The 13,840-nt window shown below is 52.7% G+C and overlaps 3 protein-coding genes across 3 annotated transcripts; 2 read left to right on the top strand and 1 right to left on the bottom strand.

Annotated features, from left to right (window-relative positions):
- Positions 1–3,164: 3,164 nt before the first annotated feature.
- On the bottom strand, positions 3,165–5,475 carry PODANS_2_14120 (uncharacterized protein; the record flags this gene model as incomplete). The annotated part of the gene is made up of 3 exons (XM_001903207.1): positions 3,165–5,053; positions 5,140–5,335; positions 5,425–5,475. 3 exons carry the CDS (start codon positions 5,473–5,475, stop codon positions 3,165–3,167), a joined length of 2,136 nt encoding a protein of 711 aa, XP_001903242.1.
- A 1,588-nt stretch (positions 5,476–7,063) lies between these two features.
- On the top strand, positions 7,064–8,248 carry PODANS_2_14110 (uncharacterized protein; the record flags this gene model as incomplete). Its single annotated transcript, XM_001903206.1, has 3 exons — positions 7,064–7,668; positions 7,724–7,987; positions 8,050–8,248. Coding segments are annotated over 3 exons (1,068 nt in total), but the record flags the coding sequence as incomplete, so codon positions are not given.
- A 1,314-nt stretch (positions 8,249–9,562) lies between these two features.
- PODANS_2_14100 (uncharacterized protein) lies at positions 9,563–10,948 on the top strand (the record flags this gene model as incomplete). The annotated part of the gene is made up of 1 exon (XM_001903205.1): positions 9,563–10,948. The coding sequence occupies one exon, from the start codon at positions 9,563–9,565 to the stop codon at positions 10,946–10,948; it is 1,386 nt and encodes a 461-aa protein (XP_001903240.1).
- Between the last annotated feature and the right edge of the window lie 2,892 nt (positions 10,949–13,840).

The following is a 13,840-nucleotide window of genomic DNA, read 5'->3' as shown; positions in this document are numbered from 1 at the left end:
GGTCTCCACGCCCATGGCTACCTAACCCGGCGTCGGTTGTATCCTGAGCAAAGCGTCTCGCCGGGTGAGCTTCATACACGACGAGAGCGCTTACACAGCAGAGCACAGCGCTTCCACGATGGATGACGGGAACGTATTTGAGGTGCTCCCAAAAAAAAGAGCCCCACTGATCGATGACTGGCCGTCCGATGATGCCTGCAGCCCGTCATTTTCAATCTCAGCCCTATGGGAGAAACCCTGGATCAGTGCGCCCTCCATACCCCACTCCACCACGACCCTGGTTGATCACATCACACCCGCTGGACCGCCCGCATTTCCGTTCCCATGAGAGAAGCTTGAGCATTTTCCTCATGCGTCGCCTGCACCGAAATCATGTCCTCGCACCCCGCCGCTTCCAACAGATCCAACACCTTGCCCAAAGCCCTTGCAGCAGGACAGGCCAGAACCAACAATCCAAAGCCATTGGGATCAACTGCCCATTCACTGTTGGAAATGTTGGACGGCACACGGCTGCCTGAATGCCTGAGATTCACCGCTGTTTTCCCGGTCTTGACTCTCATCGAATCTGAACTGGAGTTTGTGCCTTTCAAGAGTGGGAGGGCCGACCGCCATTGGGGCAAGCCATTTCTGCACGCCCATTGGTCTGCGGCGCAATAAAGTCAGCTTGCGTCTCCCTGTGCCGTGGTTCCTACGCTGGACTTGCCACTGCCAAACTCCAACATTTTGACTTGTTTTGTCTCTGCCAGCTCAAACAAACACCTCCTCACATCCATTAATTGCCGGCCACTCTTCACGTCATGGTCAAACATTTGAGAGGATCGTTTACGAACCCGGGCCCAACAGGGACACCAGAGCGGAGCGAGCCGCCTGGCCGCGGGGCACGACTCCTACCGTGATCCATGATAGACCAAGAACAACTACCTACTCTGGGGTCAATTTGATACTTGAATGCTTACTTGACCTTGAATGGCCAGTATACGGACGGAGAAATCGGCAATCGGGTCTTGGCGGGCAATAGAGTGCTGGCTCATGATGGTTCCATCCGGCGGTATTCGCCCGACGTACACGTTGCCGTCTCAATCTCGATGGGAAATATCTCTTCGTGAATGGTAACCCATTGAGGCTGAGCAGGAATAGTGAAAGTCATGTAAACAAGCATCTGCCGGATGCACACGCGGCTCAGTGGCGCGGCGGCAAGTGAGGCTCAACAGGCTTCCCATCACAACGATCATCACGGTAGCTAAGAATATCTAGAAAATGAAGCTAACATGGCAATAGATGGAGCAAGCTGACTCGGACGCTACACGAACTGTAACTGGCATGTTACTGGCTTTGCGGGTGCTCCAATCCCACAAGAGGCCGCAGAGCCTCATGCTGATCAACCCACTTTCACTCGGTTCTCTGCGAGGATGTCCTTGTGATGACACTCCAGCGTCTGATGGGCATACCAGGACCGGAACCGGTGGATCCACGAGGACAGCTGAGCCCAGGCTCTTTTCATGGCTTATCGACCAGACGTTTGGTATATTGGGAGCTTTGCCAAGTCTTCACTGGTCATCTGAACTGCAAGATTTACGCTTGCGTGTCCCACAAAGTGCAATAATTGGGGGACGAGCTATACTGGTCCGGCGGCGATCGACCTAGGTAGTTTAGTGGCTGGGAGACAAGTACCACGGTGTCACTGTTCGAGACTGGGAGCGATGAGACGGGCCAGACAATAGTCTCGAAAGAGCTATCCACAACTCCAATGGGGCAGAAGTAGAAAGATAATGCGGGTTTCCGTATCCGCATCTTCCCCTCTCACATCATGGCCCCTTTCTCCGGCCGCCCCCTCATCCCCAGCATATCTTACGGCCTCTGCTCACGCGGCCGGTCACTCAGATGGTCACCGAGGGACTCACATTACCAATCATCGAACTCGCCCACAGACATGACAACTCACAATCACGACCGGCATCTCACAAACACCAGCAAGTGCCTGATGCTGGCCAGGGCCCACAATGCAACCCTCACCACCAGTCACCCAAACAAACAAACCCGGTACGCAACACCGCCGGCTAACCAGAGTGCTCAAGACGCAGTCCCTTCATGTCAAAAGCCCACATCAAACCCTCCCCAAGTCCAGTGACTTGGTCCTTACTAACACACAACCAGGGTATAAACCACAGGATGGTAAATGTGGAGATATCCCTGCCCCTCCAAAACCCGAGATACGCACGATACGAGAGAAACCTTCTCATCCCACCCGCCTTCCCCCCAACCTCAGCCAGCCTTTTCCTTTTTGTCCCTTTACTATCCCGCTGTCACCCGCGTATCCCCCATGCGAGAAGGGGGCCCCGATCGATAGGCCATCCGTCGTTACCAACAAACACGCAAGAGGGAGAGGGGGGTGGATACCTGTGCCGAGGAGGCTGAATGAGTTGACGGTAGGGTGTCCGTATCCAGGGTTCCATCCTCCGGGGGTAACCAATGGAAATTCAGGGGTGGAAAACAACACCACCACGGCCTCCGGGGATTTGTTTGGGAACTTTTGGCATGGGCATCAATGACACGATGCCGTGATTGGGTGATGATGGTTGCTTTTAACATTATGGGTGGTACAGTGAGTGTCAAGGGGCGGCAACTACCGAGTACTCGTATCTAGCATCACATTCGGGGAAAGGGAGGGGGGGTATCGTCAGAATACGCTGCCAGAGACTCATCCACGGCTTGAGTAATTTGGCCTATTGCGGATATGGTGAGCATGACAATATATGTTCAATGTATAGATACGTCAACAAGATACAAACGCCCGCTGTTCAATATCTCAAGCAAAAGTTGTGTGTGGTATACAAGATAAAACCAAGATTCTGATTTCGTCAACACCACCGCCCAGAGTGTTCCGACACTGCCGGAATATATTCCGCCACTTTGCCCCCGTCATGATTACTGCAGAAACAATAAGCAAAAAAAAAAAATTAAGAACAGCGAAAACTCTGAACATGCCCAGTGACCCCATCCATCCATTTCCTGACAACGCCCCGCCCCAAACACCCCAAGAAAAAGAAAATGCCAGACACCTCAAGCAGAGAGTGAATGCCAAGTGCCCGAGAAAAGAAAAAGAAACCGCATCCGCCATGATACGACAAAAGCTTATGCTCCGACATGCAACCAACTTCGTAGCCTCACCCAGTAATCTCCATTGGCTCAGCCGCCTCCGCCATCGCCAGCGCCATCCCACCCAGCATGCCCATCCCCTCCATGACCCCATCCGGGTTCGTCCCTGGCGGCAATAAAGCGGCACTGTTGCTCTCCGCCTCATCCTCCATCATGGAGATCATGTCCTCCAGGTTCTGGTCCAGCATGTCCTGGTCCTCGGGCGGCAAGCAGCTGCAGAGCAAGTGCCTGTACTGATCAATCTTCTTGCCCGTCCCAAGCATGCCCCTCGCCTCGACGTACTCCACCTCGGCAGCTTCCTGCTCGACCAACATGGCATGGAGTTGCGCCGCGAGCTTGAGCCGCTCTTCCGGTGAGTCGTCTTCTTCCTCTTGCTGCTGGCCATTGGTAACAGAGGCGAGGTTCTGCTCAATGGCCTTTTCAATGGCGAGCTGCGTCTGCCGGCGAAAGAGAGCAAGGACTTGCTTCTTGGCGGCGGCCACCTCTTCCTCCGTCTTGCTGGCTTGGTCGTCGGCTTCGATCCTGGACTCGAGCTCGGCGATGCTGGCTCGGAGGTTGTTGAGCTCAGCTTGGGTGTTGGCCAGGATGTGTCTGGCTTCCTTTTCGGCTTCGTCCGTCTCGTTGAACTCGCTGTCGTAGCTTTGAGACAAATCTTGAAGTTTCTGGAGCACGAGCGGCGTGATGCGCGATTGCACCGTGTTGGCTGCCTCACTCTGGTATGACAACTGTAACTTGCTCGTTGGGTCTTCTCCAAGGGCATCCCGAAAGCCATTGCGCCGGGCTGTCTCAGGGGCGAACGGACTCGAGGAGCGCTGTGGCCCGGTCCGGGCAAGAGAACGGGTGGTGTTGATTTCTTTGATCAAATCCTCCGCTCTCACGCCCTCGTTGTTTTCGATGTCGGTTGCTGCTCCACGGCCGAGAAGCGATCTGATGCATTTCCTGGCGTTGACTCTGGCCGCCAGATGCAACGCCGTATTGCCCTCTTCATCCTGAGCATCGAGCAGCGCCTGTACCTCCTCTGGCTGGCGAACTTCTACCAGTTTGTTCAGGATGATGTCCAGATAATACCGAGCACAGGTTGAGCTTTGTACCCGTCCTCGCTTCATAACCGCCGCATGGTGAATGACAGTGCACCCAGAGTGATCTCTTGCATCCACCGATTTGAATAGCTCGTTGAGAACGGTAGGAAACGTTTTCTTCATGTAGCAATTCGTAAAGTTCACCGCCCACATTAATGGCGTCTCCCCCCTGATATTCTGAGCCATGAGATTGGCATCAAACCGCTTTAGCTGTTTGATGACATCGGTATCGCCCATGGCCGAAGCCCAATGGAGCGACGTATGCCTGTCAGTGTCGATGGGCCAGTCCGGCTGAAAGTTGGTTGGGGGATCAGGACGAATGGCAGCCTGTTGGTTTGTAGACAGCAAAAAGTAGTCAAGCAGCTCATCCCCGTACATGGCATGTTGTTGCGCCGTCATGTCCCGCATCTCCTCCTCTCTCTTGCGCTTCCTGTGGCCGGTGGAGAAGTGCGACATGTCGTATGCTCGATCGTCCTCAGCCATGTACGAGGCCGAGGCAACAGTCATGTTGTCGGGGGTGTCGTCTTCGTGCATCTGAGAAGCAACACTCTCGTATTCTTCTTGGATGGGAACACCTTGTTGGGCATGACTGTGTGAGAACACAGCGGGCTGCGACAGACTACCCTTCCTGTTTTGAGACTTGCTGCCCCATTTTGGAACGGCAGGCTTGGCCTTTGGGGCCTTTGGCTTGCTCGCATGTCTTGGTGCGGGAGGAGGGCTCTCACTCCCAGGCTCATACTCAAAGATGGGCCGTAAGCGTTCGTAGATGTTGTTTCGCTGGGCAAGCGCCTCGCCTTGTTCGAGAGGAATCCATGTGCCTGCAACACAAGGCAAAGAGTCAAGTCAGCAAACGGAACGTGATGTTTTGGGCAAACGAAAAAAAAACAGCAAGAAGCCGGCGCACCTTGGTATTTTCCGTAACCACCCTGGACTTTTTCATGCTCCTCCTTTTGAACTTCGCGCTCCAGAATTCTCGTTCGGGCAGGCTTGTCAAAGCCGGCAGCCTTCAGGATGTGTGTCGCATTCACCCAGTTGTCGGCACGCCGGCGCATAACATGTTCCTTGAGATCGGTCCCAAACTGAAACTCGTAGACGGGTACCTGCATTGAATTTCATGATTAGCAATGCGTTTTTTTGGCCAGGAGCCTTTGTTGCAGTGTCTAGACAGAGTCCATAGCGGGCGACGTACACCACTATATGTCGCGCTGTATACCCCGGCCGGGGCAGCGCCCTTGGCCATCTTGCAGAGTTGTTCGAGATTTTGCGAGCAGAAAGGCTTTGTTCAAGAAAGGCTGTGAGACTGGCGTTGGGGTTTTTGGGAGTTTAAGAAAGTCGTCCGTTTCTCGGCTGTCCAATGGGCCAGTTTTTTTCCAACAGGACGGCGGCAATCGACTGGAACCTGGAGGCTGAGAGAAGCCGACTAGGCTGCGCAAGATGAAATGGTCGGCGACAAGAAAACAATTGAATGGAACGACGCCAAAACTATTCCCCTCAAGCAGTCGTCGTCGTCGATGGTCGCTGCTTAATTGCTGTCGCGGTTGCAGACGCGGAAGTCACGAAAAGACGCGGTTGCTTGACCTTGTCCGAGGCTGTGGGGGAAAGCGAGACGCGGTTTTACGCGATTCCCTTAAACTCTCTTCGCTTGGCCCCTGACCTCCCGTCTCACCGAAAGTGCGCCCGGCACGTGACTGCTCCCAAGACGCTCCCTCTTGAGTGGCCACCTGTGGGGGGTTAGGGTTCAGTATCCCATGTCAATCACCAACGTCCAAGAGTATCCAGAGCATGAGCCGAAGAGGGGATTGACATATATGCAGTCGGGTGATAATGAAATGAGAGTAAAGCTGTCACTAGGTAGTCTCCTCCTAATTTTACCATGCAAACCGCAAACTGGTGGCAACTGTTTGAGCCCAATGACGCTACTTCACTCAGTGCATGTATGTTGGTGAGTTGAAGAACAAACTTGCTGTGTTCTCCCCCAGGAGGTACACTTACAACCTGCCAAAAATCACTCCAGTCAGGAATTTTGAGAGTACGTGGTAATAATGCGTTACCATCATATTCTCTCCATCTACATACGATTTTCCTCGCTCCTACACTTGAAGCCTGAGGTCCAATGATGCCGTGAACGAAGGGAAGGCCAAACGCCGGTGCCGTGTCGGCTTCATGTCGATGGTATACCATATGACAGGCAGATGACGACTGCCGTCAAGTTCAAGTACGTTGATAGTCTCAATAGATAACGGCGCGGCCAAGCAGTGGTTCCAAACTCACATATTTGACCACAAACCATGGCTCTATGGTGCAATATCGCGTGAGTATGACAAGGTGCACCTTCAGTGTGAGCAGCCATACACCAGCACCAACTTACCCTTCTGTCGTGTAAATGAGTTCGACCAATGAAAGTCGCCCGATATCGAACTCACATGCCTCAAAACGCTCACGTTGACCTGTCGGACACAGCCAAATGTTCAACGGGTGCCTGGGATTGGTCACCACTTGCAGATTTGTAAAGACCATCAGACATGCAATGGCGAGCTTGAGCTCGAGGCAACGCTACGTCTTCGTTCCCGAGTCACCGCAAATGACAAGCCAGCACAGGAGTTCGAGCTTGTTGCGAAAATCGTGGAACATTGCACCTCATCCGGGAGACCAGAAAAAATAAGGGGTTATCTCCGCTGATCTCTTAAACTCCTGGCATCATCGGGGCGCCATCGGCACTGGCGCTGGTCGTTGTGAAAGATATAAGGAACAGCTCTCAACGACCTGCTGTTTCCCGCTCAAGACATCAGTTCGAGACCAGTCATCAGGAACACATACCCTTCACATAAATCCATATTCAGCACACCAACATCAACATGGCTCCTCCTGTCGCCGACATCGATGTACAGACTGCTCCTGTGGTGGTTCCTGTTCCGACCAAAGGATCCATCGCTCCCGGACACAGCAGCGCCTCTAGGCTTTCGGGGCCCTTGACCTACTCGGGCACTCTCGACACCTATGAGCATTTCGATGTCACGAATGTAATCGGTCGCGAGTTCCCCAACTTGCAACTGAGTGAGATCCTACATGATGACGATAAAATCCGTGATCTCGCCATTCTCGGTAAGCTCATTGGTGGTTTCTGCAGCCGTGGTTCTTCGACTGACACCAGAAAAGTTTCCCAACGAGGCGTCGTGTTCTTCCGCAACCAAGATCTAAGCATTGACGACCAGAAGCTCTTGGGTCAAAGACTTGGTGAGTTGACAGGAAAGCCTGAGACGTCCAAGCTCCACAAGCACGCCCTTGCCAACAGCAAGCGCGGTATTGCCGTCGATGAGAATGGCAAGCTCGACGACGAGGTTTCTGTCATCTCGTCGGAGCAGAATCGCAAGTACTACGCCGATCGTTATGGCTATACTGCAAAGAGACTGGCGAGTGAGGGCTGGCATGCTGAGTATGTTGTTCTCACCTTGCGCTTCCAGGCAAACCAATAGCTGACTCTCCCCTAGCATCACGTTCGAGCATATCCCTTCCGACTATGCCATCCTCAAGATTGTGCAGCCTCCCGAAGATGTTGGCGGAGATACCCTCTGGGCCTCCGGCTATGAGGTGTATGACCGTTTAAGCCCTGCGCTTCAGAAGTTGGCCGAGAGCCTGACTGCGACGCACCATCAGCCCAACTTTGTCAGGGTCAAAGAAGCCTTCGGTGCTGAGCTGATTGATCAGTTCCGTGGTGCTCCGGAGAATAATGGGCTGGATTTCAAGGCTGAGCAGTATGCTTATCCGTATGCTGAAAGAGGCTGAGCCAATATGCTGACCAGTGACTGATATGTAGCCCTGTTGTCCGCACCAACCCAGTCACCGGGTGGAAGTCTCTCTTCGGAGCCGGCCACCAAGTGCATGCCGGTTGGATCAACGGCGTCACGGAGCGTGAGAGTGAGATTCTCAAGGCTTATTGTAGGTTCTTTCAAAATATGAAGGTATCATCGTGTGCTGTTGCTGACCGACGAAACAGTTTACCAACTCATTTCTGAGAACCACGACCTTCAAGTCCGCTTCCGTTGGAACAAGAACGATCTTGCCATATGGGACAAGTAAGTTCTTTTATCAAGACGTCTGAATACTTGTGCTGGAGTAGAGAAGACTGACAAGGAGAATATAGCCGATCGGTGTTCCATACAGCTACGTAGTGAGTTCCTCTTTCCTCGCTCTTCCGAGCATCAGGGCAGACCAGACAGCTGACAACATAATTACAGCGACTATGTCGGCAAGAGACAGGGCAACCGGGTGGTGTCGCTGGGAGAGAAACCCTATTTCGACCCCAACTCCAAATCCAGACGGGAGACACTTGGCTTGCTCTAGGATGGGGAGGAAGACGAAAGGCTTTGAAGGTTGACCGCTAAAGGCGGGAAAGCGGCTGGTGATGCTGATCCGTAGTCAAACTTTGGGTGTTGTACGTATCCGTTTAAGGAGGTATTGCGTAATAAATGCCACGATTGTTTTCTCCTGCTCCACGTTGAGAGTATTGAAAGGCGCTTGGCGTGATGCCTGCGTCTGAGCGCGTGACTTGCCATTTGTCATTAAAGTGAGACGCTGTTCCAGAGCAGTAGGTCAGGAAGGATGAGGCACGTGTGGGGGAAAAAATGATTTCGGTATTCTCAGAGGCCCGGGGATAGGCACAAGATCCAGAACGGAGGCTGTCAAAAGACGGGAGCAAGAGCAAATGAGAGCACACCTGATGAAGCCATCTAGAAGGACCATTGTGGTTGGTGGAAGGTGGAAAGAAATCCGTGGGACCCCTAAAGTGGGAACATCCCGCACTTCCCCAGTGGGGCCCCCACAGAATGGCAGGCCAGTTCCTGCTCTCATTGGTGGATCCCGGCCCGTGGATCGGGAAGCCGCAGCTGACACCAAACGACAGGGGTCCGATGGTGTTGGGATGGTGACACAGGCCATCTCTCTTCCAAACAACCTACCAACAACCTACCTGGAAGACATGATTTTGAGAACTTTAAAGTCGGGGCCTCTCCTCCCACCAAGAAACACTTAATTGCATATCTTTCCTGGCATTCGTTCGCTTATACATAGCCACGTTTTGTCCACTTACAATCAAGGCTGTCCATTCCACCCCGTTCTTTGTCTGCCCGGTTACCACTGTCCGTCTCTTAATTCTACCCCCAGTACGTCACACACACCCGACGACAACGCAGCAGCGAACGGCACATGCGTCCGCCAGCCGTCGAGCCTCCGTATACACTTGATTTCCCATGTCGATAGAGGTAGCGACATAGCAGCCCCGTTCAGTTGTTCTACCCAAGTCCACCCACTGCCCGCCACAGCTCCTGGCCATGCGCAGCACCAAGACTCCTCGCCCCGGCGAGCAACCTCTGCTTTCCTCATATCACAGTTCCGACGATGAAGAACGGGGCCGCAGGACACTTCGAGGAGGGAACCGTCGCGGAAGCCCCCTTCCGCTAACCTCAACATCCTCGGCCCACACACCTACATACTCGCATTTCGCCGTCCCAGACTTGACCACGAGTCGCCCGACCCTGAGCCGTCGCAGTACGAATCAACTACGCTCCCGTAGCCCTACGAGTGCCCGCCTCGAGGCGAAACGCAAGTACACATACGCTGCCGTTTTCCTGGTCACGAGCTTGGTATCGTTTGTGGTGCAAACGGAATTGGCATCGTACATACAGCACGACTTGGGATGGAACAAGGCATATGCCATGCTGTATTTGACACATGGATCGTGGGTCTTTCTCTGGCCACTGCAGCTGCTGTTTCTGCGCCTTCAAAGACGGGAGCAGTCATGGCATCAGTTTTGGAACAACCACAAGCAAATTCTGAGAAAAACAGCCCAGATGGTGGAACGACAAGAGGTCAGAGTACCCAGGGGAATGGGCGCTGACCGCTCGCCCTGGCCATATCTTGCTCGGACAACAGCAGTGGTGACGACAGCCTTGACCGTTGCTGGATCGAGTTGGTATGTTGCCGTCAGCATGACCACGCCCAGCGATTTGACAGCCATCTACAACTGCAGTGCCTTCTTTGCCTACGCCTTTTCCATTCCCTTGCTGAAGGAACGGCTTCGGCTCGACAAGATGGTGGCCGTATTCGTGGCTATCATCGGTGTGCTGGTGGTAGCTTATGGCGGCGGTAGCTCCTCGGATGAAGCTGGGCAGGCTGGCCCTGCCACTCGCTTTGCCGGCAACATCGTCATTGGCATCGGTTCCGTGTTGTATGGGCTCTACGAGGTCCTCTACAAACGATATGCATGCCCGCCAGATGGGACAAGCGCCAACAGGAGCATGATGTTCGCCAATACCTTTGGCAGCTTGATCGGAGTTTTCACCGTCCTGGTCCTGTGGATCCCAATACCGGTGCTCCATGTGCTTGGATGGGAGACATTTGAGATGCCGACAGGCGAAACCGCCTCCCTCTTACTCATCAGCGTCTTTGCCAACATGGTCTTCTCGGGCTCTTTCTTGGTTCTAATCTCATTGACGAGCCCGGTCCTCAGCTCGGTTGCCGCACTCCTCACCATTTTCATCGTTGCCATTGTAGATTGGTGCTTGACCGGCCAACCGCTAGAGGCTCCCGCCATCCTTGGGGGACTGCTTATCATAGCGGCTTTTGCAATGCTCAGCTGGAGCACATGGAAGGAGATGAATGAAGAAGAACGCAAGGGGCCGGTGGATCTGAGCAGCGATAGCGGCGACGAAGACTAGTACAATCGTGGTTGCCCTATTTTGGAATGCGTTCGCACCCCCCGTACGACGGACTCGTACTCGGGACGCGCCAATGCCTCCCCGTCAGAGGGAACTGTTGGGGCCACCGCAACCATGACAACTGAGATGTTTGCCGAACTTCATCTGCGGGGTGGGAAAGGTTCCAAAAGCAAAAAGAAAATAGAGATCAACTGAAAAAGGCCAATGCCAGAAAAGCAAAGCGAGACGCCGACGAACAAGCTGCCGAGAAAAAAGCCTCCGGGGAAGAAAGCTTGCAATCCAAGCATGAAGAGGAGCAGGCAAATACAGAGGAAGAGGCCAATACAGAGCAAGAGACCAATACAGAGCAAGAGACCAATACAGAGCAAGAGACCAGCACAGAGCAAGAGACCAATACAGGGGAGACTAATACAGGGGTCGAGGTCAATACAGCAGAGCGGGCTGATGCACCTGGGGAGGTTTTATGTAACATGCCCTGATGTGGTTCATTTGTATCATGATACCCCTACTGTTTCTTGGGACCGCGATGTCGGCAATGCAGGGAATGATTGCCATATGTGCGGGAACTTTTGCTCTTGTTGTGGCGGCTCCGGTCTACGGGCTCAGACGTGACGTGAAATTAGGCCGTGCCTCGTCCCCTGGCGAATCGGACGAGGATGATACGGGCTTGCCAACACCGGAACCATGGGCGAGTGACCCGGATCATATAGCTCGAAGGGAGGCACGGGCGCATGCTGCTGCTTTGGCAGAGGCTTTGGGGAGTGGTAACGCGGGGCAGGGCCCGGTGGGTGGAGAAGGGAGCAGGGCTGGTGGTCCCTCGAACAGCACTATCGATGATGAGAGTCCTCCGAGAAACTGAGTGTAGGACAAGTGTGTGGGAAGCTTGAAGCATGTTGGAGGTCGGGAGCGCAATTCCCGAGGGAACATGGATACAGGAGTATTATTAGCTGGTAGGCAGGCCACGATCCCCTTTGGCATTAGATAGTTGGGGGAAAAGCGAGTATAGAGTAGCGTGACAGCAATGACATTGTCATCATTTTAAAATACAGTCTCTGAATATCTCTGGAGACCATGGAATGATGAGAGCTGCTTTCACATAGATATCTACCTAACATGAATCAGCTGATCCTGGACATGTTGCTGATCGTTCCAAGTTATGTTTCAATGCTTGTTATAACAAACCCGTCTGGTTCGGTTTTGGGAGTAAAATTATTAACAAGACAAGAAGAAAAAGACAGAAAAACTAACAAAAACGTTATCTTGCAACACCAATGCAAATTTATCAAATACCTATGAGCTCTATATATTATGAATAATCTCGACATAGTCCACCAAACATGGGTTGTGAAGATCTTGTCCAATCTAGGAGAACAGCCATTTCATCATAGTTCTGCTTTAGGTTCATTGCAAGATGCCTGTTTGTTTGATGATCACTTTTTGGGGCTATTGAGTTCCCGTTGCGCCTTCTTTTCAGTTCGATCTGTTACTTATACCCTGCACCTGGGAGTAGCCTTAGGCTTGTACCAATCATAGGGTATATGAAACGAAGCTCAAGTTTGTTCAACATATATAACCTATATTTGGATGGTATGGATTCTGTAGTCTACCGGTAGAGTCAACCATTACACCAGGCATGATTTGTGTTTAGAATTGGCGTTTTGGACAGTTGATCCTAGCAGCGAAGCTTTTGCGATGTGCTTCTCTATATTCGTTGTTCACCTAATGTAGCACGATCCAGTTCTATCATATATTCATGAATGTTAATGTGCTGAAAGAAATTGTGTCCACTGTCATGAGTTCATGGGGATATTGAAAATGTAATGTGATTGAGAGGTGACCATCTGGATATCATCACATTTGCACTGTACACTCTGTGATGTGATTCTAAAGATAGAACCGCCCTGCATTGTGGTATGGGGAATTTGGGGAAAGAAACGTGTGTGTGCCGCCCCCAACATTTCACGCTTCCGTCTCGTGTGCTTGACTGCTTGCCAATCCCCTCTCGGTCGTACGCAACCTGCTTACGGCACAGTAGCCACAAAGTCGCGTCTGTCGACTGGAGTGGAAATGATGAGCAATTAGGCTCGGACACTGCGTGGGCAATGGGTACAGTACGAATAGGGGGTGAAAGAAATGGATGAAGGCATTGATGACGGTAATTTGAAGATCTACAAAGGGTATGTCAGCATCAAAGAAACAACCGAGATGGGCCGGCTAGGCCGGCCACTGTTGGGCCATTCCAGTGAGCTCCAACCCATGCTGATCCAGAAAACACGACCCGACACCTCGGGACCAAAACATGGTGAGCTGGCGGTTGAAGAACGAGGGAGAGACAAAAGCTTTACCGCCTCTCCAGATCTCATTGCTCCCTGCTTCCAGACAGCGTGACATGTTTCACAGGATCAGCCAAAGAAGATCGGGAGACCTTCGGAGGGTTGATATCGTGATTTGGCCACTCTAAGCCTCCCGTGCGGGGTTATAGGCCAGGCCTTGGGCTCAACGGTCACGGCCAGCAGTCGTTGGGCTTCAAACTACCCGTTGTGGGGCTCGGCCAGTGTTTTCTTCTTTCCAGTCGCTAATAGTACCAAGCAAGCGATTCAGATCTCTCGCACACGACTGGGACTAGCAGATGGCGAAGATGACGTGCAGAAACTGACGCTACGCACATAAATGCAGCCACATGTGACCCATGAACACCTCGATACAACAAGCACCCATCGTCTCCAGTGAGTGGCCTCCCAACTCTTCAATGGACCCTCTTCCGCATGCCCAGTGCTGGCTTTCACGGGGAGGATGGAAACTCCAAGCGGCAATGCAACCGTAACCTCCTTGTGCACGTTTCAGGGGTGCGGAGTCCAGCGCACGGAGCCTTCAGCCGTTTGGGCTCCGGGC

Source organism: Podospora anserina, chromosome 2 (assembly GCF_000226545.1).
Source record: "Podospora anserina S mat+ genomic DNA chromosome 2, supercontig 3".
NCBI lineage: Eukaryota > Fungi > Ascomycota > Sordariomycetes > Sordariales > Podosporaceae > Podospora > Podospora anserina.
Note: the sequence above shows the minus strand (reverse complement) of the source record. Positions and strands in the feature narration are given on the sequence as shown.